Here is a 25,973-nt window from a genome sequence, read left to right as displayed (position 1 = left end):
GCACTGGAGGATCAATTGAAAACAACCTTTATCACTCCTTGGGGTTGTTATGCTTTTAGAGTCATGCCATTTGGTCTGACAAATGCTCCTGCCACATTCCAACGTTTCATGAATATGGTGTTTCAAGCATTCTTTGGAAAGTCAATTAGGGTGTTCATTGATGATTTCTGTATTTATAGCTCAAAATCATTGCATCTACAAAGGGTAGAAGAAGGTTTAAAGAAGCTCTACGACATGGGAGGTCAACTCAACCCCGACAAGTGCCATATAGGTGAGAATGAAGTAATCTTGCTTGGTCATAAAGTTTCTTACAAAGGCATTGAAGTGGATCCTTCAAAGGCAAAGGCTCTTATTGAGCTCCCCTCACCCAATAATCTCAAAGAGGTCATATCATTCATTCAAAAAGTGAAGTATATGTCACGCTTTATTCACTTAGCTTCGGAGTTGCTTCATCCTTTGCAAAAGTTGACACAACAAGTAGAATTTGCATGGTCTAATGAGCTTGAAGAGTACTTTTGTAACATTAAAGTCATTTTGTCAGAGCTACCAACACTCATGCCTCCTTGTTGGGAGTACACATTCTTTGTTAGCTCTAGTGCTGGGAAAGAAACAATTGGTGCTGTGTTGCTACAACAAGATCCCCACAGTACAAGGATGCGACCCATCTACTTTGCTAGTAGGGTCATGAATGCTTTGGAGAGAGACTACACAGAAGCAGAACTCATGATGCTTTCTCTCATGTTTGCGGTGAGAAAGTTTAGATCCTACCTGCTACCAAAACCTTTTGTAATTCTCACTGCAGAGAATTTGTTCCCTTGGGTGTCATCTCAAATGAATCTTAGTACTAGGATCTCAAAGTGGATTATGGAGTTGCAAGAGTTTCAATACTCCTTCAAGGTAAAAGATAGTGTGCGTGCACAATTGGCAGGGATTCTCACTTATAGGGTGCATGAAAAGGAGATTAAGGTGCCTGAAGTAAAGACCCTACCATTACCACCACCAAAAAGTATTCCTAATGCTTTTACCTTGTTCTTTGATGGAGCTTTTCGTCGAGCCACAGGAAAAGCAGGGGGAGGGCTAGTGTTGCTCAACCCAAGTGGAGAGGTGGTCATGAAAGAGAAGGTCAATCTACCAGGTTCAACTAGCAACAATGAAGCAGAATACGACACACTACTTCATGGTTTGAAGATGTGCATTGGCCAAGGGATAAAACGTCTCATGGTAAAGGGAGATGCACTTCTCATTGTTAAACAGATCTTAGGCATTTGGGCATGCAAGAATGAAAGCTTAAGGACAAAAGTTCATGCCATTCGTAAGATGTTTAATCAGTTTGAAGAAGTGAAACTATATCATATTCCTAGGAAACAGAATGAAGATGCCGATTTACTTGCACAGCAAGTAGTTACATGTGTTGAGAAAGAAGTGCAGGTCATCATGGTGGCAGCAACTGTCAAGCAACCGAGATACCAGGGATTGGAGTCATTGACTCCCATTATTAGCTACATTTTGGAGGGCGAGTTTCCACAAGACTTCACGAAGGCTCAGAAGAGGAGACTCATGAAGAAGGCAAGCGCATATCTCTTCCTAGAAGGCTCCCTCTATCAAAGAGGGAGGGATCAAGTATGCAGAAGAGTACCAACCATTGAGGAAATTCCAGCCATTCTAAAAGGTTTGCATGAAGAAGCATGTGGTGGTCATTTTGCCCAAGAATTAACTGTGAAGAAGATTTTGCTTGCGGGGTATGTTTGGCCAAGTCTGCATGTGGATGTCCAACATTGGTGTAAAAGTTGTCACAATTGTCAGGTAAATGGGAATAGAAGATTGGTTTATGGTCCAAGGCAAATCGTGCTTGCAAATGGACCGTTTGAAAAGTGGGGCATTGATGCTATGGGTCCTCTGCCTAGGACAAAAAATAGTAAACTCTACATTCTAGTGGCTGTAGACTATATGACTAGGTGGGTGGAAGCACAAAGTGTGGCAAAGGTAAATGAGAGGACAGTGAGCAAATTCGTCTACACTCACATTTGTTGTAGATTTGGCACACCTTTGGAGATTGTTTCTGATAATGGTCCAGGGTTTAGAAAGGGATTGCTCACAGAAGTCTGTGAAGAACTTCACATTCTACATCGTCACAGTACACCCTACTATCCCCAATCAAATGGTTTGGTAGAAAAAGCTAATGGTGTCATTGCAGGCATCATTAGAAAGATGGTGAAAAACAAGACAAAGTTGTGGGATGACTTCTTGGATGGTGCCTTGTGGGCGTATCGAACCACATATAGGGAAGCCACGGAGTTCACACCATTTCACTTGGTCTATGGTCAAGAGGCTTTACAGCCAATTGAACTAAACATTCCAACAATGCGACTTCATGGCAAATCAGCACAAGATGATCAAGAAGCATGGATGGATCGACTTCTTACCTTAGCTGAGCTTGAGTGGAAAAGAGAAGCAGCATACGAGTGCTACAAGAGGAAAGCTACGCAGGCGAAGGAGAAGCTTGACAAGAAACTAAAGGACAAAGGCATCAATGAAGGAGATCTGGTGCTAAGGTATGACAATCGACTCGATAATCGTTTTGATGCCAAGTTTGAAACTAGATGGCAAGGGCCATACATAGTCAAGAAGGCTTTCAATTCAAGTTACTATCAGCTTATGGACTTGAATGGTAAAGAGCACTCCAGGAAAGTAAACGGGTATCGCTTGAAGCCCTATTTGAGTCGCCTTCTACCAAAGGATCTACCAAAGATCTGTCAAAAGGCCACTGTCTCATGTAAGTATTGTTACATGAAGCATGAGTGTAACTCTAGCCAAAATTCCGAGGGGCCAAACAATGAAGATCTTGTCAAGGACTCTGAAGCACTCTCTTTGGAAAAGATGCTCTATGATGGTACATGAATATACCATCATCCAGGGGGAGGGCTAATGATAGCCGTTTTTCGGCTCTTTGTAATTACCACAGTGAGTTACCTCACCCTACCAAAATCACCCAAACACTGTGGCTATCCCTACCATTTCACTGTACATAGGCATGCGTGAGTCACGGGACTTTTCCCATATCTTCTTAAAAAACCCTCAATTAGCTAGTCATTAGGCTAGTTGAGCTAAAATAAATAAATAAATAAATAAATAAAATATAAGTATATGGCCCATGCGTATGTAAATATTTCTTTATATATAGGGCCTAAATAAAAGATTTTTTCATAATTATTTTGGTATTTATTTAAATATTTCTACCTAGGTGTGTGTTATTTATGCTCTGTACATTGCCTCACCATTACCACAATTTTTTCTTACCATTTTTCATACTCTTTATTCCATATAGAAATATTTTCATGTAAGCTTCTCTTATATTTGGTGTAACTCCACCCCAACAAAAATCCAAAAAAACTAGTTTTATTTATGTGTATATTTTTTCACTATTTTGATTTTTCCCTTCCTACATCTATTTTGTTTTTTTCTAAAAAATTAGAACACCAAAAATATTTATCTTTTTATGGTAGCCTCATAATGAGAGAGATTTCTTTTGACCCCTTTATATTTTTTCCACTTATATTATTTATATTTGACATGTACATATTTTTTAGACCCCTCAATATTTGATTTTCTTAGTTGTACTATTCACTTATATCCTAATCTCAACAATATCTTCAATTATAGACCTACCAAATAAGGTCAAGGGTAGGTGGCATGCATACATGCACTATGGAGGGCTCACTCTTATAGGTATTCAAAAGAATCATCCAAAGAAGGACCCCACAAAGACCTTTGCAGTGGAAAAAAACGGTCGGTTTTGCTGAATTTTTAAAGTTCACTTGCTCTCCGAATTTGAAAAGGTGATACAAACAAAAGTTGTAGCTCGTGGGCTGAACTTTTGCCTTAAATTTTTTCATAATTTTTTGACCTACGAGCTGTGAGCTATGATTTTTTTAGTGGACCCCAGTTTCCCCATGCTATGCAGCCACACTCTCTCTTCCACTTTATCATTTTCCTCTTTCACACACACTTCTCCACTCATCATCCCCATCTCTCTCACCACTCCTCTCTGCACACTACTCACCTTCTCCTCAACCTTGAAGAATAAGAGAAACCATGGTGAACCCATACCTCCCACACACAATTCCATTCCAAAATTGACCACATAGTCTCATTTTTTCTCCTCCAAATTACCCATATCTATCAAAAAACCACAAAATTCAGCCTCTTCTCTTAAAAGACAGCATCATGGTGGTTGATTACTCAGCTTCAATTACCTTGTCTCTCAAGGAAGGTCAAGAGTGGAGAAAAAATGTACCGTCAAAGCTAGTGGACCGTCAACAAGCGTCAAAATTGGCCCTACTCAAGACACTTGGAGCATCAACCTTGTAAGAAATCCACATTTTCTTACCTCTTAAGAGTTTTTCTTCCTTATTTGTATCCTACATGGATACTCCCATTGTAAATAATCCAATTCCATTTGTAAATTAATACTAACTCTACTAACACTAACCCACTATGAAAAGTCCTATCACCTCCATTTCTCTCCTCTCTCTTTCCCCACCAACTTCTTGATAATTCCAAGCAAAAGAAATTAGATAAATTGCTGAAAATCTAACCCAACCATGGTTAGAGGAGTAACCCTAGCCTTCAAAATTGCTATAAAAGCAGGGTGTAGCTAGCACAAAAGGGGGAGCCATAAGCAAGAGCACTATGCTATAGCTTGAGAAGCCAAGCTCAACCTCTCTAGAAGGAGCTCTTGAGTGGAAGCTCATTGTCTTATGCATGTGCATGTGTTGTAATAGGGGATTAGCAAGGGAACTCTATGCCATTGTAAGAGAGAGAGTGATCATTTAATTGAGAGTAGGAAATCTATCATTTCTCCTACTAGTGTAAGCCCAACATTTGCTGAAATCAAGGAGGGTGGATTTGGACTAAGCTTGGATACTTTGTCTTCCTTCCAACGTGAAGTAATGGACAACAATGATGCGTAAGTGTCTTGGTGTTTTTTGTTAAGTTCTTGATAGCTTGTCTCTGGTGTTGTCATCAATCTAGCCATAAATCCCACATACTGTAAGAGGGCGACAGGGTGGAGAGGACTCCCCTGGCTTTAATACAGTGATTGGGGTGGCTTTTCTTGTGATGTGTTATGGTGAAATTTACGCAAGCTATGTTGAACAAATACTAATTTCACTTTGATTTGTCATGACAGATTTGTAAGAAGGTATTAATGCAACAAGCACCCCCTCCCCCTTTCTCTCTCTTTCTTAAATATATAGTTGTGTTTGCTTGATCATTGCCGATACGTTTCAAAGCAGCCCGAGCACTATCTCTCTCTCTCTCTCTCTCTCTCTCTCTCTCTCTCTCTCTCTCTCTCTCTCTATCGTGTTTTAGTGTGTAAGAGTGTTCCATTGGCGTTAGGGTTAGTGTAAATTCCTTGCTTGTTTGTGGGTTGCTCTAACGATTCTCCTCTTTTGCGTCCTAGTTCGCTCTTAAACTAGGTGGTGCCCCTTGTGTAGTTGGGATTTGGCTGTGGGTTTGTTGTTTTGGTTTGTGTTGTGTTGTGCCCCAGCCCCATTGAGCAGCACGGGAGCCTTGAAGGGTGTCTAGAGGCCACTCTTCTTGTTGCCCGCCCCGGACCGCCTCAACATATACTCCCCCCCTCGATCGGAATGGATGGTTTCAGCCATAGCCAGAAATTGTTTGAAGCACATAAAAATTTCGGACTTCGCTTTAAGCGGAAATACCCATGCATGCCTGGAGTAATCATCAATGAAAGTCACGAAGTAAAGGTAATTGCCAAAGGACAGAGTTTGCATGGGCCCACAAACATCACTATGCACAAGCTGCAACCTATATGTGGCCCGAACTGAACCATCCTTTGGAAACTTAGAACGCTGCATCTTACTCAAAATACAGCCTTCACAAACATGTTTGACAGGTGCTTCAAGAGGCGGCAAAGAAGCAACCATATCAGATTTCTGCAAACGCAGCAAACTGGCAAAATTCAAATGACCAAAACGTGCATGCCAAAGTTTTGCATCCGAAATAGCCCTTGAATCTGCAACAACATTTGAAAAATTTTGTCCACACTTATCATACAAAGTGAGCTTATACATCCCATGACACAAAAGGCTAGATGCAACAATTTCATCACCAAAACTGAGATCATTAATTGTACATTTGTCATCCACAAATTTGACTACAAGTCCAAGTTTAGCAAGTACGGATACAGATAAGAGATTCTTCTTGATCCCTGGTACATAAAGTGCATCAACAAGTGTGAAAGAACTGCCATTAGCAGTAGTAAGCACAATCTTTCCAACTTCCTAAACCGGATAAGAGGCATTGTTGGCACAAGTGACTGAATTCCCATGAGGTATAGACTCGAGAGAGGTGAACAATTCACGATGTGAGGTAATGTGCTTTGTAGCACCACTGTTGAAGTACCACACATATGAATCTATAGCAACCGACAAGCATGCATCATGGACAACAGGATTGTAAGTACACTCTGCACTAAAAGCCCATTCTGCATCAACATCAGCAACACAGTCTCCTTTCACAGAAGACTCAACAATGGCTGCATTTGTAGTGGAACCACCCTCTTTCTTCTTAGCCTCTTTGGCCTTCAACTTAGGATTCGACTTGATCAAGTGATCATTAGCTTTACAATAATGGCAACACATCTTCTTTTTTCCCTTATCACCAGAATTTCCAGATGAATTGCTGCCAGAAGAAGCATTAGGAACAGAATTTTTGCCACTCGCAGCAGAACCATAAGAAGTGGCTGCATTGCTATTACCACCCTTTCTTTGAGAAGCAATAAAAGCCTGTTCAACTGCACACTACCTAGTCCTGTTTTTTCTGGAAAGTCTCTTGCAACAGCAATGTGCATAATGCATCAAACTTGAAAACTTCAGGATTTCCTTGGGTCATCAGTCTCCAAGTATTAGCAAAAGTCTCGTAGGAATCTGGTAAGGCATCAAGAACAATCTGCACAAGGGAACTGTCTGAAATGACTTCACTTGCAGATATAAGTTGCTCATTGATATCCTTGACACCAGCAAGGAAAGTGTCCATATCATCTTCCTCATGCATAATCTTCGACTCCAGATCTTTACTTAGCAAAGCAATTTTAGCCTCATTGCGACTTGCATAAAGACCAGCCAAAATATCCCAAGCCTGTTTTACACATTTTGCAGAACGAATGTGAGGAACAATGGTGTGCTTCACAGACAACGCAATCAATGCATGAGCCTGTGCATCCTTTACATCCCAACGAGATTGTTATGCCGTAGGCAAAACAACTCTAATAGCAGGAATCCTTGTAGCAAGACCTGCAACATCCTCAACATCGCCTGCATCCTCAAAACCAGTACGTACATCAATGCCCTGCACAATATTCCAGACGCCCTTTGACACAAGAACATGTTGCATCATGTAAGCCCACATAGGGTAATTGTCCCCATCCAACCTGTCCTCAACATCAAACATTTTGAACACATCTGTGTTGTTGTCAGCCATGGTAAATGCTGCACTTGATGTGAAAACTCCCCAAAAAGAGGAGAAACCAAGCGGGAACAACGCGTGCTATATAGCACAAACCGTAGAAGACTGTAAGGCACCTATTATGCAGAAAACGGAACTGAAAGAAATTTTGCACAAAATGACGAAATAGCCCGTGCAGTACTGCCTGTAGTGGAAACGGAGGCCGAAATGAGCCCGAGTCAAAAATCTAAGCAAACTAAGCTCTACGAGCTTATCCGAAATATTTGTCGACCTGCGAACGCTTGCCAAACCTCACTGTAATTGGAGAAAGTGAGCAGGCGGGTGCTCGAGCAGCTGGCGACTAAGCCCGGGAGTACGTAACCTGCTCTGATACCAATTGTTGGAATTAGGGTTGCAGAGAAACACACACAACTTGGAGAAGGCGAAGGAAGCTCAAGGCACACAATAGAGAGTGTGTTACTTAGTGTACAATGGAAAGATAGATAGCCCTACAGTGATGGGCGTATATACAATGCTCGGGGGAAAAAACCTCCTAAAGAGGGAAAAAATGCCTGGGCGGTCCTAGTGTGTTCACACACATCACTACCACATGTATATGGTAACATTTCATACCTTCATCTTCGAGTGCAAGTGGTTTGCAAATTTGTCGAGACGACATGAGAATGGCCTCTACATGGTGGACTCTAGTGTGCATCACACTAGAGTACACCACGAAATGAGAATGGCCTCTACATGGTGGACTAATTTAGTTTTGCCACGCAAGTGTGAGCAGGTGAGTGAGTACCTTTTTTATTCTTATTTGCTCGACATTAATTATACCAATGTTACTCACTTTGAGCCTCTCTTCCTACATGTCATCTTTATCCTAACAATCCACCAACCAAAACTTTGGTTCGTAATTCTCGTAACACCTCGGAGGAGAACCATTTTTTGTCACTTAATGAAGTGGAGACCATCTTCGACCCTCTTCCACCTCCTACTTTGGATGAGGGGGAGACAGAGGAGAGGGAGATCGATGATCAAGTCCGACGGCCGCAAGTCTTAGCGAGGATGATTGTCATGATGATGAAGATGATGAGATGGAGGATGACGAATTCGAAGATGATGAAACCAACGCATCCACAAATGACAATTCTATTTCTCTCTTTATTGACTTAGGAGCCATGGACTTAGAATTGAATGATGCTTTTTGTGGGGATCTTTTAGAAGATGATTCATAACATATCATCACCTCATTGAGGCAATTATTGAGAGGCATAGAGTAGCTCCTATGAATCTCTTTGTAGAGGTGGAGATTTATGGCATGATGCAACGGCCCCCACAAGAGACTTCATGTGATGGTACTTACAAGGGAAGCCCCAAATCAGAATTTGGTAGATATGCCACTAGCTTTGTGTACTAACATACTAATTGCTCACATTTTAGTGTGTATTCCTTCAATCGTTTGTATTTTCTATAGTAGGCATTTGGAACATATGACAACGATGTGATTTTCTATTTCATAGGTCTTTTATGTTTGTGCAAAGGTAATTAACTATTTCATCCCCCCCGGGCCACGTCCCCCCCCCCGCCCCTCTTCTCTCTTCGTGCCCTATTACAGAACAAAGAAAGAAGCTCTTTTATTGTGATTTAGAGAAAGTCTTGTGTGTGTGTGTGTGTGTTTCTTGTTGTCTCTTTCTCTCTTTGGAGATTGGTCCACCTTCACATCCACAAAAAACACACAGCATGTGGCTCATAAAATGTACAATGATTTTCACATGCAATGTTTTGTTTCCCATATATCTCTATCTCTCTAGATGGGAGACAAGTTTCATTGTATATGCCACATTAACCTTTTCGAGATGGCAAATCTCTCTCTCTCTCTCTCTCTCTCCACATCCACACATAGGCATGCATCACACCCACACCCACACCCACACCCACAAACAAACTTAGAGGCTTCTTCATAATAAAGTTTCAATAAACACCCCCCCCCCCCCCCCCCCCCCCCAAAAAAAAAAAAAAAAAAAGAAGACCCCAAGAGCAAGAACAAATAAAGGAAGATTTGTAGACTATCTCCTTACCCAAATTTGGTAGATCTGCTCAAAAGTAAAAGGACTTATGAAAATGACACCTAACAATATAAAAAACACACACACACACACACTTGCAAAGATGGGACTCTTTTCTCAAACAACTTGCGCATAATAAGTGCCCCATAAGAACTCTCTCTCGTGTCAAGGTGTCAATACGTGTCTTAAAAAGGCGCGAGACCTGGATTACAGACGCGGAGGCGTTCTCAAGCCTTGCAGCCTGCTTTTGAGCGCGAAAGGCATGGCCGTGTGAGCTGTGGTAGCGGACACCGCCCTTGTCTGAACCCAGCCAAAGACAAGTTGGTCTTTCGATAGAAGAAAATTTGCGCCCGACTGCCCCCCTATTTAAAAGTTTACGTCAGACGGCAGACGTGGAATTGTGATCAACTAAAATAGGCGAGCGCGCGCACACACACAAATACCAATATAAACCACCTTCGCTTGTACAAACAGCGCTCGACTCTTGCTCTGCTCTCTCGCCCTCACAAGCGAGAATACTAGAACGACAGCAGGGATGAACGGCCGAGACACAGAGGTACGTCTAGACTTTATACTGCACCCAGAGAGAGAGAGAGCTTGCTTATGCAAGACATGCACTGCCCAATGATTTGATTGCTTTGCTTTGTGTTGCTCTCTGCTCGTAGCAGTCCTATCTTGGAAACGGCGTTTTGGGCATCAAGCGTGAGAGCTGCAACAAATGGGAGAGGCGAGCTCCATTGACTCCCTCCCACTGCGCACAGCTCCTGCATGCTGGTCATAGGTCAGGTGCACATGGTGTGAAGCGCATCCTGGTTCAGCCTTGCACCAAGCGCGTCTACCATGACGTTCAGTACGAGAATGTTGGTTGCGAAATCTCTGAAGACCTTTCTGATTGTGGTCTCATTGTTGGTGTTAAGCAACCACAGGTTAGTCTCGTAATTGTTTTCTGCAATGTGCAAAGTGCTATGGCGTAGAGAGGATTTGATGGAACAAATTTGATGTGTTCCAGCAAGGAACGCTCCTGCCGGACAGGGCGTACGCATTCTTCTCACACACTCACAAAGCTCAGCCAGAGAACATGCCTCTGCTTGATGAGGTAAGGGTGGGTGGGCACAAGATGTTTTCATGTGTTTGAATGTCCACCTTCTTGATCATGGGAGCCAGCTGCTGATAGAGCTTGTTAATGTATCAGATATTGTCCAAACATGTTTCACTGTATGACTATGAGCGCATTGTTGGAGATAAAGGAGAGAGATTGGTGGCTTTTGGAGAATATGCAGGGAGAGCTGGGATGATTGATTTTCTTCGCGGACTGGGAGAAAGTAAGTCTTTTGATTTTTTGTCCTTCATATGTTGTTGAGGCCCGGCTATGGCCTGTGGTATCATATGAAGTTCATCTCTTGGAATTAGAAATGCAAGTTCTCTGAACGATTTTTTGTCCTTCATATGTTGTTGAGGCCGGCTATGGCCTGGGGTGGATTCCAGTTCCCTGTGATTCATATGAAGTTCATCTCTTGGAATAAAAAAATGCAAGTTTTTATATGTAGCTGGTCATGTGACACTTCCTTCATCACCTTCTGTAAATTAATTTTTTCTCTTTCAATGTCAGGATACTTAAGCCTTGGCTACTCCACTCCGTTTTTATCCATTGGCTCCTCCTTCATGTATGCATCCCTAAGTGCAGCCAAAGCTGCCGTTCTTGCAGCAGGCGATGAAATCAGAGCAAATGGCCTACCGTTTGAAATCAGCCCCATTGTGTTCATTTTCACAGGCTCTGGAAATGGTAAAAGACTGCAAAAACAAGTTTCAATTGGATGTCGACTTGTGTTTAGGCTGCATACCGTTGGAAATTGAAGTATGTCTATACAATTTATCTATATTTGCAGTTTCCCGTGGGGCCCAAGAAGTCTTCCGCCTCCTGCCACATACCTTTGTCCATCCTTCTCAGCTGTCTCAGTTGGTGGATGTAGCTTCAGGAGTAAGCTCTTATCTGGAACCTGTCTGTAGTTTCTATACTCTTTGTAACTCAAGCTTTAGTAATATGTTCTGAATGATGCTAATTGAACACTGACAGGAACAATCGAACAGCTCATTTTTGGGATCCAAGTGTAAGAAAGGGACATTTCAAGTGTATGGATGTATTATTGGTGTCGAGCACATGGTTGCACCAAATGATCCCACAAAAGAGTTTGACAAGGTAATCCAAACATCCTGTGTCCTTGTAATGTTGTTGTGATGTGGTTTAAGGGAAGGCGATTCAGAGAGTCCCAGTAGTTTGATTTTCTGGGGATGCAAATGGTCTCAATAGGAGAAGTTCACGTTGTATGTTGGACTGGGGTTAGTCCTCGTTTTCCAAGGGTGCAATTGAAGTTTAGGCCAAGGATGGGGTCGTATATCATCCAACAAGGTCACAGTTAGAGAAGGGTCTTATTTGATGTTTCTGTACAGCAGTTCTCGCTTTGTTACCATTTAACTGATCGTTTTTATGGCTGGATTTTTTTCCTGCAAAAATTAAACAGACCAGCTATTATGCTCATCCAGAGCATTATCATCCAGTTTTTTATAAAAGGATTGCGCCTTATGCTTCTGTAATAGGTACATAATCCTTTACTGCAATGTCATGAAATATGTGACATTGCAGCGCTTTTGTCTCTTGATTCATTAGAACGGAAAAGAGTTTGACTTTTTGTTTCTGTTTTTAACATGACTCAGTGAACTGTATGTATTGGGAAAGAATGTATCCTCGTCTACTTACAAATGAGCAACTACGAGAACTCATGAGTGTTCAAAGTGAAGGAAATGCTGGAGGCAGCAGACTAATTGGTATTGCAGACATAACGTGTGATATAGGAGGTTCTATAGAGTTTGTGAATTGTACGACATCAAGTGAGAAGCCTTTTTATAGGTATTTTCTGATTTAGATCTCTTTGGACATGTTCTTGCACAATGTTCCCTGACAGAACATGTAGTCATCATTTCATATCTAATTGTTTATTGTCTGTTGGTGGCAGGTATGATCCATTACAGAATGTGTATTCAGATGATCTGAGTGGAAATGGAGTTTTTGTTTTGGCTACTGATAACCTTCCAACAGAGCTTGCTAAAGAAGTATGTAAATTTTGAGCTTTCACTTGTTTTGAGATATGGCCAATAGGCACAGACATTTGATGCCCTGGGCTTCGATAGCTGACCATCAAACCTTAACCTTGTAAACAGGCAACAAACCATTTTGGGGATGCCCTTCTGCCCTTTCTTCCAAACATGGTTCGTGCTGCCTCTTTATCAGAGTTGCTTCGTCCTATTGAACGGGCATGCATTGCACATAAAGGGCAGCTGACCGCACTTTATGACTACATCCATCGAATGCGCCTTTCCAATGCTAGGTATGCAAAACGTTCAATAACGCTTTTAACAGTGCATATGAAAGACTCACACGCAACTTCTGCATAGTTGGCTTGATTCCAAAAGTAACTTTTAAGTTCAAGGTTCCACTTTTGTGAAAAGGCATTGTTTTTGGCAGGAAGCATCTTTTGGAGGCAAATGCACAAGAAAAGTCAGGAGATATGTATCGAACTATGGTAAGTGAAGTTTTAACACATTGCCTGCCAGACAAACAGTTTGAGATCAGAGGCTCTCATTGCTATAAATGACTGTAGATCTCACTAGATGGACACTTGTTTGACCAACTCTTGATCAATGAAGCATTGGATGTTATTGAAAAAGCTGGGGGCCAGTTTCGCATAGCATCATGTGAATTGGGCCAGACCGTTGATGCAACATCGCATGCAGAACTGGAGGTTCTATATATTTTATTTACTGTTGTATAATATTAAGTGGTTTTACTGTCAAATTCAGTGTTTCGACACGCATGTTTGCTGCAGGTTATGGCTCACTCTGAGGAAGCTCTTTCCAATATTGTGGATCAGTTGGCATCAATTGCTCATCGCTCTGAGCAAGGAAAGGACTTGTTGAATGGCATGAGCAGTGTCAATGGCTCTTTTGTTGAAAACATCCATTCAAAAAGTGATTCCTCAACAGACAGCACTTCGCACGGTCAGATAGGAAATGGTGTGCTAATAATTGGCGCAGGTAGGATGTGTGAGCCTGCTGTCAATTACTTAGCTTACCGTGGCATTGGGGTCACAGTAGCTTCATTATACTTGGAGGACGCTGTGAAGGTGAGATAAATTGCTCTGTTCTTGTGAAATATTCAGTCTAGTAATGGGCAAAACATTTATAAAGCAGCTGTTTTTCAGGCAACAACAGGAGTACCCAATACAACCGCAGTGCAAGTTGATGTATCAGACAACGCTCAATTGCTGTCATTGATTTTGAAGGTATTGCTTGTCTTTGCATGCTTAAATGTTTGTTATGCTCAGATCCACCTACATAGGCAGAGTATGCAAGCTGCCTTTGCCTTCTGTTTCTGCTTAAAGTCTGAAAGTTGTTATATTCTTGAAATGGTTGTTTTCTTTACTTATGTTTTCGTTTCTTCAGGTATCAGTAGTAATAAGCTTGCTACCTCCTGATTTCCATATTGCAGTAGCAAATTGCTGCATTCAGGTAGTGATCATATAAGCGATCGATTCTATACAGTAGCCTGCGTAAACACTTTGGTCTAATGAAGATCTTGTTCTTGCGCTCTAGGCTGGGAGGCATCTGGTAACAGCCAGCTACGTGAGTTCCGAGATGTCTGCACTGCATGATAAGGCCCAAAAAGCTGATGTCTCGCTCCTGTGTGAGATGGGCTTAGATCCTGGAATCGGTATGCCAATTGCTTTGTGTTTTAGCACAATCAAGTCACTTTTGGAGGTGTATTTATATGGCAGGTTCTGTTTTGAGCAGATCATATGATGGCCATGAAAATGATTGATGCTGCTCGTTTAGACGGGGGACAAATCAAGTCGTTTATCTCTTATTGCGGAGGCCTTCCTTCCCCAGCTTGTGCTGATAACCCTTTGGGATATAAATTCAGGTCAGTAAAACGTTGCTATTTTTTGGGGCATAAATAGTCTGTGTGAGAAGCCTACTTTGTCAATTGTAAGCCTCACTTCAAGGTTGACTTTCCTGATGTGGATGGGCCAGTTTCTTTCTAGCAATTTTGCTAATTAGGGGGAACTGGCCCTTCCCCTGCTCAACGATTTTCTTCTCTTGCTTCATCCAACCTGTTTTAGAACTTTTACTCTGTCTTAAACTAGCTTGTACTTAACTCTTGTTTGATCAGCTGGAATCCAGCTGGAGCTCTTAAAGCAGGGCGCAACCCTGCAATCTATAAGGAAGGAGAAAAAATCATACATGTGCCCGGTAAGTCTTACGCTTGTAGCTATACCTACCAAAAAATTTGATTTGCCAAGTTTTTTTATGCATCTTTAAGTTGCCTATTTTCAGGAGAAAAGCTCTTTAGCTCAGCAGTCCCTCTACGGCTTCCAAAACTTCCTGCTTTCGCATTAGAACGATTGCCCAATCGTGATTCTCTGCAATATGGTGACTTGTATGGGATATCATCAGAAGCCTCAACAATCTTTAGAGCCACGTTACGCTATGAAGGTGCACCTTGCTTTCATCTGTTGTCTGAGGACAAAATATACATGTACCTCTACACTAAAATCCTTATAACTGAGTGGTTTTATGTCAATGGAATGGTTGAACAGGGTTTGGTGATATTATGGATTCTTTGGCAAATTTAGGATATTTTGATAGAGAGCCGTGTGTGTCACTCCAAACAAATAACACATCACATTCGTCGAGGCCATCTTATCAGGCTCTTTTAAAAGATCTTCTTTCCAAATTTTGTAAAGAGAAACGATCAGCTGTGGAGCTTTCAAAAGTCGACCCTGACACATTTCTGAGTCTGGGATGCTGCAAAAATTACAGCAGTGCTCAGAGGGTTTCTGAATGCATCAGGTAGCGGAAACTAGTAAAAATTTCTAGAGAAAATTTGAGAAGCCTGTGGTTTGCCAATTCATTTTGTCTTTGAATTTCCTAGGCATTTGGGACTTGATGCTGAAGAAGAAATTCCTGTGATATGCAAGAGCCCTTTTGAGGTGCTCTGCTCAAGAATGGAACTCAAGCTTACATTCTCTCCGAAAGAACAGGCAAGGGATCTTTATTTCATGCATAGTGCCTTAGCACTGGTGTCATCTGCGAATGTAAGAGAATCTAATAATATAAATCTCAATTATGCAGGACATGGTACTTCTTCATCATGAAATTGAGATAAAGTTTGGGGATGATCGCCGTTCAGAGAAACATGTAGCCACATTGTTGGAGTATGGAGATCTGGAGAGTTCGAGCAGTGATCCGTTTCAAAAACCGCATAGTGCCATGGCTCGCACTGTTGGCCTACCGGCAGCGATGGGAGCTGAAGTAAGTGTAAACCTATTGTCATATCTGCATACAGGTTACCTCTAGAATAAGAAGAGGAAATTGGAATAACCTTTCTATCACCCAAATGTGGTAGATTGGTTATCCCAGTTCCCTCTGGAGTATCACGTCTTGGGTTTATGGATAGATCTTTGAGTTCTCTTGGGAGTTGCTCCTACGATGTTAAAATTTCTCTTATAATGGGTGTGTGCATGTGTGAATAAGAAGAGGAAATTGAAATAACCTTTTGATCACCCAAGTGTGGTAGATTGGTTATCCCAGTTCCTTCTGGAGTATCAAGTGTTGGGTTCACGGATCTTCGAGTGGTAAATTGGTTATCCCATGGAGTATCAAGTGTTGGGTTCAAGACTCCTCGGATAGATCTTTGAGGTCTCTTGGGATGGTAGGATTGATCCTACGATGTGAAAATTTATGTTGTGTTATTCAGCACCCATGTGTTTGTTTGTGATGGCAGCTGCTTCTTTTGGGAAAGATAAGTTTGAGAGGAGTGCTTCGACCTTTGCATCCGGAAATTTATCTGCCTGGTATGTCTTTGAATGACCCTTACTTTCTCTGTCAAATCATTATTGTTGAACATAATAGTAAGCTACTGGGAGGAACTTTGTAAAGAGTCTTTTAAGGTTTTATGGATTACTATCACAATTAATATCAGGCTTTCCTCCTGTCCATAATTTTCGACCATTTTTTGTTGTTTGCAGTATTGGAGGTTCTAGACTCATGTGGCGTCCATATCAAAGAGCATGTAGATTATGTGTAGATACATAAGTATTTGCCAAGTGGATGATGTGTAGTTGGGAAGGCACAAAGCCAAATTGCTACGTTGATCCACTTTTATCTTGTAAACAGTGTGTAATTTCAGTCGTCATTGTATCCATAGTGTCTATATGGAAAATGTGTTTGTAACAGTTATGTAGTTTCGCAATCATGCATAGTTACAGATCCAATGTTAGGCTATGCTTTGATTGATTGTATGTACCCACAAAGTGGACCTAATCAACACTTGTTTAAATTCTCTCTCTCTCTCTCTCTCTCTCTCTCTCTCTCTCTCTCTCTCTCAAGTGTGGTAGATTGGTTATGCCATTCCCCTCTTGAATAACAAGTCTTGAGTTCAACTCTCCTCGTCGGCTAGATATTTAAGGTGTCTTGGGATAGTTTCCTACGACGTTAAAACTCTCTTCTTCTTCTTCTTCTCTCTCTCTCTCTCTCTCTCTCTCTCTCTCTCTCTCTCTCTGTGAGTTGTTTTTGGACCTAATAGATAGCAGTTTAGGAATTTGATGATAACGTCTTCCTCTGAACTTTGATTTGGATTATTACTAGTCTCAACCAAAGAGTACGGTGGCTTTCATGCATTGATGTTAAGACAAATTTTCTGACCAGTGAAAGGATTTGTTGTAGTAACATTTCTGAAGTGAATATGTTCAAAAAAGTTTAGACTCATCTCTTTCTTTAGCATACGATATATTTCAGCACTCGTGAAGTTCTCTTCATCAACAAGGTTTGCAACCATTATGAAAAATGATTCCAAATGTCCTACGGAGAGGATGCAGATATCAAACACAACCATTTTATCAACAATACCATAAACTATGTTAATGGTTTACTTCCTATCATTGCATGAGACCTTAAAGAAATAAAGTGATGACTCACGTGCACTTGCAATGGAGAATGTAGTTTATGATAATGGTTTACTTCTTGTCATTGCATGAGATCATAAAGAAATAAGCTGAAGACTCACGTGCACTTGCAGTGGAGAATGGCAATGGAGAATGGCATGTTGAAGCTTCTTGTTGTTGAGAATGAATATTTCAAGATGACACTTACGATGCAAATAACACGTTTGATGCAATGTGAGAAAGAAGTCAAAGAATGTAAATGTCCTTTTGTAGAGTTGAATGCTTTGAAGGAGTGTATGAACAAAGTGATGCATGATCATATATTGAAAGGGAAGAAGTTTGACACCATGAGTCGAAATGTAAGTGAAATGATTTTTTTTGAATAATTAAGTTTGATGTATGTATTAGTAATGTGGTTTTCTATTTTTTTCTCATGCAAGTTATAGTTTGGACAAAGAATGTTAAGAATGTGATGGGGAGGATTTAAAAGAATGGGAACAGATTTGAAGTACATTATCATTTGTAGAAATTACAAAGAAAAGACGAGACATGTTCGTATCCTTTGTTTGACAGTGTTATTGATGATTAGTTAAAAAATCACTTTTTGACATGTCAAGATGACACTTAAGATGTAAATAGCACATTTGATGCAACCGGAAGAGGAGGATGTCAAAGAATGTGAATGCAATTTGAAGAGGAAGTCAGAGAATGTGAAAGCTCTTTTGTGGACTTGAATTCTTTGAAGGAACATATCAACAAAGTGAAAGAAGAGAAGTTTGCCACCATGAGTTGAAACGTAAGGGAAATGAAAAATGTTTTCATAATTAATTCTTTAGTGAATGTATGTAGTTTTTGATATCTCTCTTATACAAGTTATGGTCCAAACAAAAAATGTTAAGAATGTGGATATAAAGGAGTTGAAGGAAAGAGAGCACATTCCTACAACATTATTATTCATAGAATTTGTGAAGATGTCTTTTTTAAAACACCATTCTTATTGAAAATTGCTTCAAAAATCACTTTGACATGTCAAGCCTTGAGTTATGGTTTATAGGGTGTATAGTATAGACAAGTAAGGAGCTTGTTGCTCGGGAGAAAGATCAATCAAATGCACTATTTTAGATGAAGTTGACTGAAAGTTTACCCTTGATAATAGTTGGATCTCAAGATGATATTTTTAATGCAAAGATTGCAATATTATGCGATAGAAATAAGGAAAAAAAATGCATGTCTCATGAAGAAACATACCTAAGGAGGAGGCAAGTTGATTGAGAAAATAAGAAAGCGTAACCTATGATACTGAGTTATAATTGAAAGTATACTTTTTGAATTGCAATGGATACTCATGAAAAACATGGATTGCCATAAACAAACTAACTAGCAAAGCTGATGTGTACTTATTGAAACTTGAGAGCATGACACCCAAACCATTAATGTGCTAGAGAAATACAATGTGCATTCATTGATGCTGTAAAAAAATCTCAAGAAACGAATAGGGAAAGAAGAGGTAACATGTATGATTAAGAAAGGCTTGAAAGATTTTGTATCAATTCTAAAAAATGATAAGCATGAAATTTCTGTATGGTTGAAAATTATGACCAAAAAAGGACTCATGTTTGTATTGGTTGCTACATTCCTCTTTATGATTTCCCCTTTTATCCTTTTATGTAGAGATCAGTTTTATACACACACACACACACACACACACCCACCCACCCCAATATAATTAGAGCATTCCTAAATTTGTTGAACAAGAGCTACCACCTCATGAAAAATAATGTCTATGAGAAGCTCCCAAGCTTGGTATCAAAGAATGCTTTGTAGCATCCATCAAGAGGTTGTGTCATGCATCAATTTTAGAAATGAGATGTAGTATACATGTAGGAAGAGAGTATTGAGAATGTTCCACTTGGAAGAGAAGAGAGCCCTATGAGAATATAGACGATGTTTCCCATGCCGCAGCAATGCGCGGGTCACATACTAGTTCTTCTCAAGCAATGTTCAAGAAAAGTGTGCCATGGCTTAGCCTTGACCCAGTTTGAGCCTTCAGGAAAAGTGTGCCATAGCTTAGCCTTGAGCTAGTTTGAAAATCAAAACAGTTGATTGAAAGAGAAAATTTACTTAAAAATTTAAGAAAATAGAGTTAAATTGCAAAAAATTTGATTATTCCTCTTGTTTGTGGACTTTATTTTTCCCGAACACTGCGAATCTCAATCTCAAGGCTTGATTTAGAAAGAAAAAAAGGACTCTTTCACCATGCATGTCACTACGTGATAAAAATCGAAGTAATATTTGACGTTGGGTTATTTTTTTAAATCTTTCCTTCCCCATCTTTTTCTCCTGGGAAGTAATTAACAAACAAGTTGGATACTTACATATCTACATACTCATTCGTAGAAACGAAAGCAATGGAATAGAAATTTCTAACTAATGAATTTATTTGGCTGCAATTTTAAAAATTTGCAAGAAGTAGCAATTCCTAAATTTCTCAGAGCCCGATATCTAATACGGTGAATTGTACTAAGACAGACCATATCGAAGATGAACGCCAAACCCTCCGACTACTAGACAATTCAAACTTTCTAGATGCAAGAATTTGATTGAGCGCCTCTACATTAGATTTACATCTCAAGAGACGTATTGTACTTCTATGTTTACCAGCTAACGTACTATCACATGACATCTCCAATAGAAATATCAATCTGCGCAATCTATACTGATTCATCGAGGCACCATAATACAAGGAAAAAACTTGCCAAAGTTGGACATATCCATCAATTATTTTATCATCTGTAGAAGTAACCCAGGCCGATTTACCAATCGGACGTCCAGTGAAGTCACACAAAATCTTTGTTTTGCCAAGGTAGTAATTATTATTGAATTTGGAATTTTAGGATAAATTTTTTTTCCACCCAAAATACTGATATACAAATCTGTCACGGTTTCAATACGAACATTTTTTGATACCAGTCACGCTAGTAGTGTATAACCCGGGGATGAGACGCAGCTAGTGGGTAATAATTCTCTTATCCAGGGTTCATAGATTTGATCCGATAGTGAAAATGATATTTTAGAAGTATCCAAAGATAGTAAAGCATTTTTTTCACAAAATAGTGAGTTCCCTCGGAGGCTATAAGAAATTTGTTTCTCCATCTTCCGTAATGAATCCACAAACTTCGGCTAAAGTAGTAATCAATACTCGCTTTGTTCCATTTGAATTTATATGCAGAAGCATATATCTCTTTCCGAATGATATTACAACTATCTATAGGGGATAAATAATTGACTCAGAATTTATATACCTGTTTCCAGGGGATCAATAGAAGTGAATCGATCTCGAAGATGTAGAAATTTTGAACTGGGATGTCAACACTTCCGTCTTCCCCCCCCCCCCCCCCCCCCCCCAAGGGGAATGAAAATTTTTCCCGCAAAATATTTTTCTTTTACGAAAAACTATTCTTAGCAGATGCAGAAATGAAACATCTTTAATTTGTCGTCGGAACAATCGAATTGAAGTTTCTAGATGAAGATTGTGGCAAATCCGCTTCTAAAATATGATTAGATTTTGAAAATCTATCTTCCAGAAATAAAAACATTGAATGAATAGACTGCAACATCTTTGACTTACTACTTGTTTCAACTCTGATTTTAGGAAAGAGGGCTATGTCTAATATGAGATATGTCATTTCCAAAAGCGTGTGAAGATACAAATCCATGTCTAATCCGTCGGTTAAGGTTCGAACAGACACTGAATCGTAAATTTTCAAAAAATTTAGATTAGGGTCACGTACGCTACCAATTAAACGTTTGACTGCCACCGTACTTCGGGCCCCAAAAACCAAGTTGGCGTCTGCACCATGTGATCGGCGTTTGCCATCTGTCAAATAAAAATTCTCCTCAGACAAAATAAGAAGTGGGTGTAAAAAACAATTTTTGTTAATATTAAACTCCCCGTTCTTATGTAAAGGACCAGATTTAGCAGGAGATCCGTAATTGACCTTCGTCACGATAACTCCCAAGCATTGGTATGTCTGATGCAAAAATTCCTCAAAAGAAAAAAAAAAGAAAGCAATTCCGTCTATAATATCTACAAATCATTTGTAGTCGGAATTTCCTTACAATTGAAGTTACTTGTATTTGTTAGTATCATTTATACCAAAGTAAAATTGGTATTACTCAAGATGAGAGGTGAGATTAGTAAGTATCTTTCAATATGGGGCATACTTACTAATCTGGCTAGGAAAACATATGTTGAAATTCAATTTAGGAAGGATTTTTTTTTTTGTTTGACAAATTGTCAAACAGATTCCTTGCCTGAAAGAGGCGCACTTATTAATAATTAAATATGAATATATTTGCAAATTCCCAAATCCAATTTTAGTTTCGGAAAGAAAAGAGAGAGAATTTGTTTCTAGATTAATTTTTCCATTCGACAGGATTAATTATCTTCCACTTTTGCCTTCCCCGTTCCACCCTTCCACTGCATTCCGAAAAATCTTCCTAAGGAAGTTTCCATGTAAATAGGTCTTGAGGAAAAACCAATAATTTGTCCTAAATATTCTGCTTCTCGACGGGATAACGAATACCACATAAAGGTATAGTGCAGGAAAAAGAGAGGGATAATACAAAAACATCTGAAAATATCTGCAAACTAAATCCGTTAGATTCTCCCCAATTATCAGAGCGTTTCAAATTTTAACTCTTATTTCGGAAATTTGTCTTTACTGCGTTCAAGTAATTTTTAAAGTTGCCCGTCTGAAAATATTGCGAACAGTTTTTGTTAATTTGGCGCCGCTTCCGCACAAGGTAGTGATAGCCAAAATATCTAGCTGGGTTTCCTCCCTTTGAGGGTTATAAAACCCAACCTCTTTAATTACTTTCCCTTCTCGTCGGGATTGGGATTCAATTGCAACTATTCGGTAAGTCGTTTATCGAGATAGGTTGGAAACCGTAGTTATTACCCAATCATATGGAAAGCTGTATTCGACGAAAGTCACACATGCAGTTTGGAGGGAGATCCCCCACTAACCGGTGGATCCACTCTACAATATGGAGTGAAGAAGCCGAAATAGTAGCTTAAAACACCGCCGGGAAAAGACATTAAAAAAAAATATGGTTGAAGTCTGACGTAGTTGTAAACTCGTGGTACATCGGAGCAGTGTAGCGAATGAAATTAGAAATATCGAATCGGATCCAATTTATCGCAATCGATTGGCAAACATGCTAGTTGATCGTATCCTGAAAAACGGCAAAAAATCACTAGCTTATCAGATTTTTTATCAGGCTATGAAGCGGATTAGATAAAAGACAAATAGGAACCCACTGTCTGTTCTGCGAGACAGGCAGTGGGTGGGGTAACTCCCGATGTAGTCACAGAAACCAAACGTGTGGGTGGATCAACTTATCGAGTTCCCATTGAAGTAGTACTTGCAAAAGGAAAAGCTTTGGCCATCCGGTGGTCATTGATCGCATGTCGAAAACGCTCAGGTCGAAGTATGGCTTTGAGGTCGAGTGATGAATTGATAGATGCCACTTTTTACCACATATCAAGATGAAGACGAGTGAAAGATCTAATCAATTCTTTACGAATGAAAAAACTGGGATTGAAATCCCGTTTTTTATGATAACCACTTAGACTACTTCCAGTCTCCCATTTTGTCAACTTCTTACTACCCCCACTTGCCAAACGAGATTCTTTCTCTTTATTTATGTTTAATTGACAATAGATTTCTAGACTACTTGTTTTGACGGGAACGGAGTCGCCAATAACAACATTTTCTTTCAACCCCTTCAGCCAATCAATTCGGCCGCGAAGGGTAGCTTTAGCCAATACTCGAGTGGTTTCTTGAAAACTTGCTTCCGCCAAAAAACTAGTCGTACTAAGAGAAGCCCTCGTCATACCCAATACAATAGGCTCGTAAAAAATTGATTTCTTTAAAACACGATTTATACATTCCGCCTGTGATAACTCAACAAGCTCCCCAGGAACGAATACATTAGTTACCCCATCTTCAGACGCTACGACCCTAGATATCAATTGGCAGACAATAATTTGTAGATGCTTGTCGCATATCCGTACTCCTTGAGACTCATAAAATTTTCGAATTTGATCAATTAGAATCAATTGGCAATGCTCCATACTTCTTCCAGCACCTAGCAAGTGACTCCAAGGATTCCCAATTAATTTAGTAATATTTTGACACCATCTCTCAAAAAGATCTCCAATTCCTGCTGAAATAGAAGTAATGGAACGGGACTCCAGGAGTTGCTCACCCTTTGGGAGACCTTGAGTAATGTCTCCAGATTTCAATATGTCATACGGAAATGTTATGAACGTATCTCCTTCCTCAAGGATATCCATGGAACTCTTATGGGGATTTGCTCCCCGGGTTGCCAAAAAGGTTTTACCCGTTCTCACTAATGAATAATCTTGGTGAATGGCCATGACCTGGCCAGATTGGAAACATGTCCGATCTCGATGTAGATATCGACTTCCACTGATCGGTAGTCCTAGACTAATTAACATGATTCCTCAACTAAACACTCTTGTCGGTAAATAAGAAGGTTTGTCCAAGAAACCTTTTTTAACATAAAAATTTATGGGGCATTTCAGTAGTAATTTACTTTCATCAATCAGATAGAAATCTTGATGTTCCGACTTATCTATCGAATAATCAACGAAACCTTTTCTGGTAGAAAGGTTTTTGCCACTGAGTGATAGGTGATGGGGAATCGATGAACAAGAAATAGGTGACAAAGTCCCCACTAGACCTACCTCCTCAGCTTTCCTCTGGCTGAGATTGGAACTTGCTCTTCTAGTTTTAATCCATCCCTCTTCAACATTTGGATTTGCATAATTTTCTGAAATATATTTAGAACTCAGTGAGATCTTTTTTTTATTCCCGCCGATGCAGAAGAAACAATCTTCTGACCCGTAGAAGTATTTCCCAATTTCTCCTCCGCAACCACCATCCCTTGTATCAGTAATTGAATTATTACGGGACAAATTAAATGGCGCAAGATCAAGAATGATGTGGCTGGTTCCAAAGTCAAATGAATGATACCCTGACAGTTGACGGCTGATTTACAAAAACTGTTAGCCAGATCAAGTTGAGGAGGAGATGGTTTGCCAAGAGGCGTTGATGTTCGAAAGATTTCATCAACCCTGACTCCTCTTTGTGTAGGGGGAGATACCATCGGATTTACTTGAAGAAAAGTTTTGAACAAATAACTTATTTTCACACTGATAAGAGAGAAATAGTTTCTTTTTCTAGGAAGGGTTTCGTGCAAATATTTCTGCCATTCAATTATCAAACAAAGCCGAACTAATTGAGTAGGCACATTGTTAATTACTTCAATTTTTTTGCCATTTTTGCAACAAATGAGAAAGGATCTTGGCTTTTGTGCGTCTCTGTGTTTTTGGTTTGTCAAAGCGAGATGCTACTTGTGCCAGAGAATCGCTGGATAAGTTATACTCGCTAACTGGTGTCATCGGGACAAAGGTTTTTCCTTTTCTGCGAAATGTAAATGGTTGTAGGTAAATCCAATTTTTGACTTCAATGTCATCCGAAATCCTATTACCCGGCGCTAGTAATGTATCACCCCGCTTGGATATATTAATTTGCTTCTCTGGATTATAAATATATCCAGGGAGAATTCTTATTGTAGTAGCATCTCTTGATCTCTTTCTCATCCGAATCAATCCACCTGATTTGGTAATAATATTGTTAGTGATTTGCGCACCTTTTTTAACAATAGCATTATTTGTCACCAAAATAGACGACGAGGGTTCGTGCGTAAGATAAACCTCTTTTGGAATCGGGAAGAAATTTCCTTTTCTAACTACCCTGCACCAAGGATGAGAACTTTTATTCCTTGTCCCACTATCTAAGTGGAGTCTCTTCGGATTGACCGGTTTAATTTCTACAGTGCCATACTTTATGATCCCTGAAACGATGGTTTGATACTCGAAGTTTTCATAGGTGGCAAAAATGTGATCCTGATCCGAACCATTGTTTAATTGAACATTGATACTTACGAAATCTAACTTTTTGATATTTTTTTGGCATCGTTCCATCAGCAAAGAAACCGAGTTTTCTAGCTCGGCTCGTTTCAACCAGACATTTGAAAGGATGTAATTGGATCTCGGACGTTTTGACCAATTTGAAAAATATTTTGAATCGGTTTCAAATTCTTGAATCCCTTTTCGACGATCTACGCAGTTACTAGCACTGGCTTGTGCTTCAAAAATTCCCTCCGAGTGACTGTGTATCCTTTTGATAGGGTGGGGTTTTATCCTAACTCTATCTTGATCTTTATGAAAAAAAGAGTTCCCATCAAATTTGGATGGAGATCCCGAAAGAATCCATATATGGCTCGCCTCTCGTACGAGACGAGCGATATTGCAGATGGAATCACGGACATGCCAAACAAATTT

General features: G+C 39.9%; 1 protein-coding gene across 2 annotated transcripts; it reads left to right on the top strand.

Annotated features, from left to right (window-relative positions):
* Positions 1 to 9,797: 9,797 nt before the first annotated feature.
* Positions 9,798 to 16,935, top strand: LOC147464573 (lysine-ketoglutarate reductase/saccharopine dehydrogenase bifunctional enzyme). 2 transcript variants are annotated; one of them, XM_086515875.1, is made up of 25 exons: positions 9,798 to 10,095; positions 10,208 to 10,465; positions 10,549 to 10,635; positions 10,732 to 10,861; positions 11,149 to 11,322; positions 11,426 to 11,517; positions 11,614 to 11,736; positions 12,059 to 12,134; positions 12,252 to 12,444; positions 12,551 to 12,647; positions 12,756 to 12,922; positions 13,060 to 13,117; positions 13,196 to 13,336; positions 13,421 to 13,717; positions 13,796 to 13,876; positions 14,037 to 14,102; positions 14,187 to 14,304; positions 14,385 to 14,514; positions 14,764 to 14,843; positions 14,928 to 15,086; positions 15,191 to 15,443; positions 15,526 to 15,634; positions 15,726 to 15,905; positions 16,378 to 16,447; positions 16,622 to 16,935. In XM_086515875.1, exons 1-25 carry the CDS (start codon positions 10,075 to 10,077, stop codon positions 16,678 to 16,680), a joined length of 3,219 nt encoding a protein of 1,072 aa, XP_086372001.1. In that variant the 5' UTR covers positions 9,798 to 10,074; the 3' UTR covers positions 16,681 to 16,935. The 2 variants fall into 2 exon arrangements, with proteins under 2 accessions (XP_086372001.1, XP_086371994.1); XM_086515868.1 differs by having other exon boundaries at positions 9,800 to 10,095; positions 10,205 to 10,465.
* Positions 16,936 to 25,973: the final 9,038 nt, after the last annotated feature.

The sequence above is a fragment of the Adiantum capillus-veneris genome, chromosome 1 (assembly GCF_014529385.1).
Source record: "Adiantum capillus-veneris isolate H3 chromosome 1, ASM1452938v2, whole genome shotgun sequence".
Lineage (NCBI taxonomy): Eukaryota > Viridiplantae > Streptophyta > Polypodiopsida > Polypodiales > Pteridaceae > Adiantum > Adiantum capillus-veneris.
The sequence above is the reverse complement of the archived record's forward strand: the minus strand, read 5'-3'. Positions and strand labels throughout refer to the sequence as shown.

Excerpts from the sequence above, each read along its gene's own strand:
- LOC147464573 (XM_086515868.1), top strand. The coding sequence starts at position 10,075 with ATGAACGGCCGAGACACAGAG. Across the intron at positions 12,135-12,251 it reads GCCTTATGCTTCTGTAATAG|TGAACTGTATGTATTGGGAA; the intron begins GTACATAATCCT and ends AACATGACTCAG. Across the intron at positions 16,448-16,621 it reads TCCGGAAATTTATCTGCCTG|TATTGGAGGTTCTAGACTCA; the intron begins GTATGTCTTTGA and ends TGTTGTTTGCAG.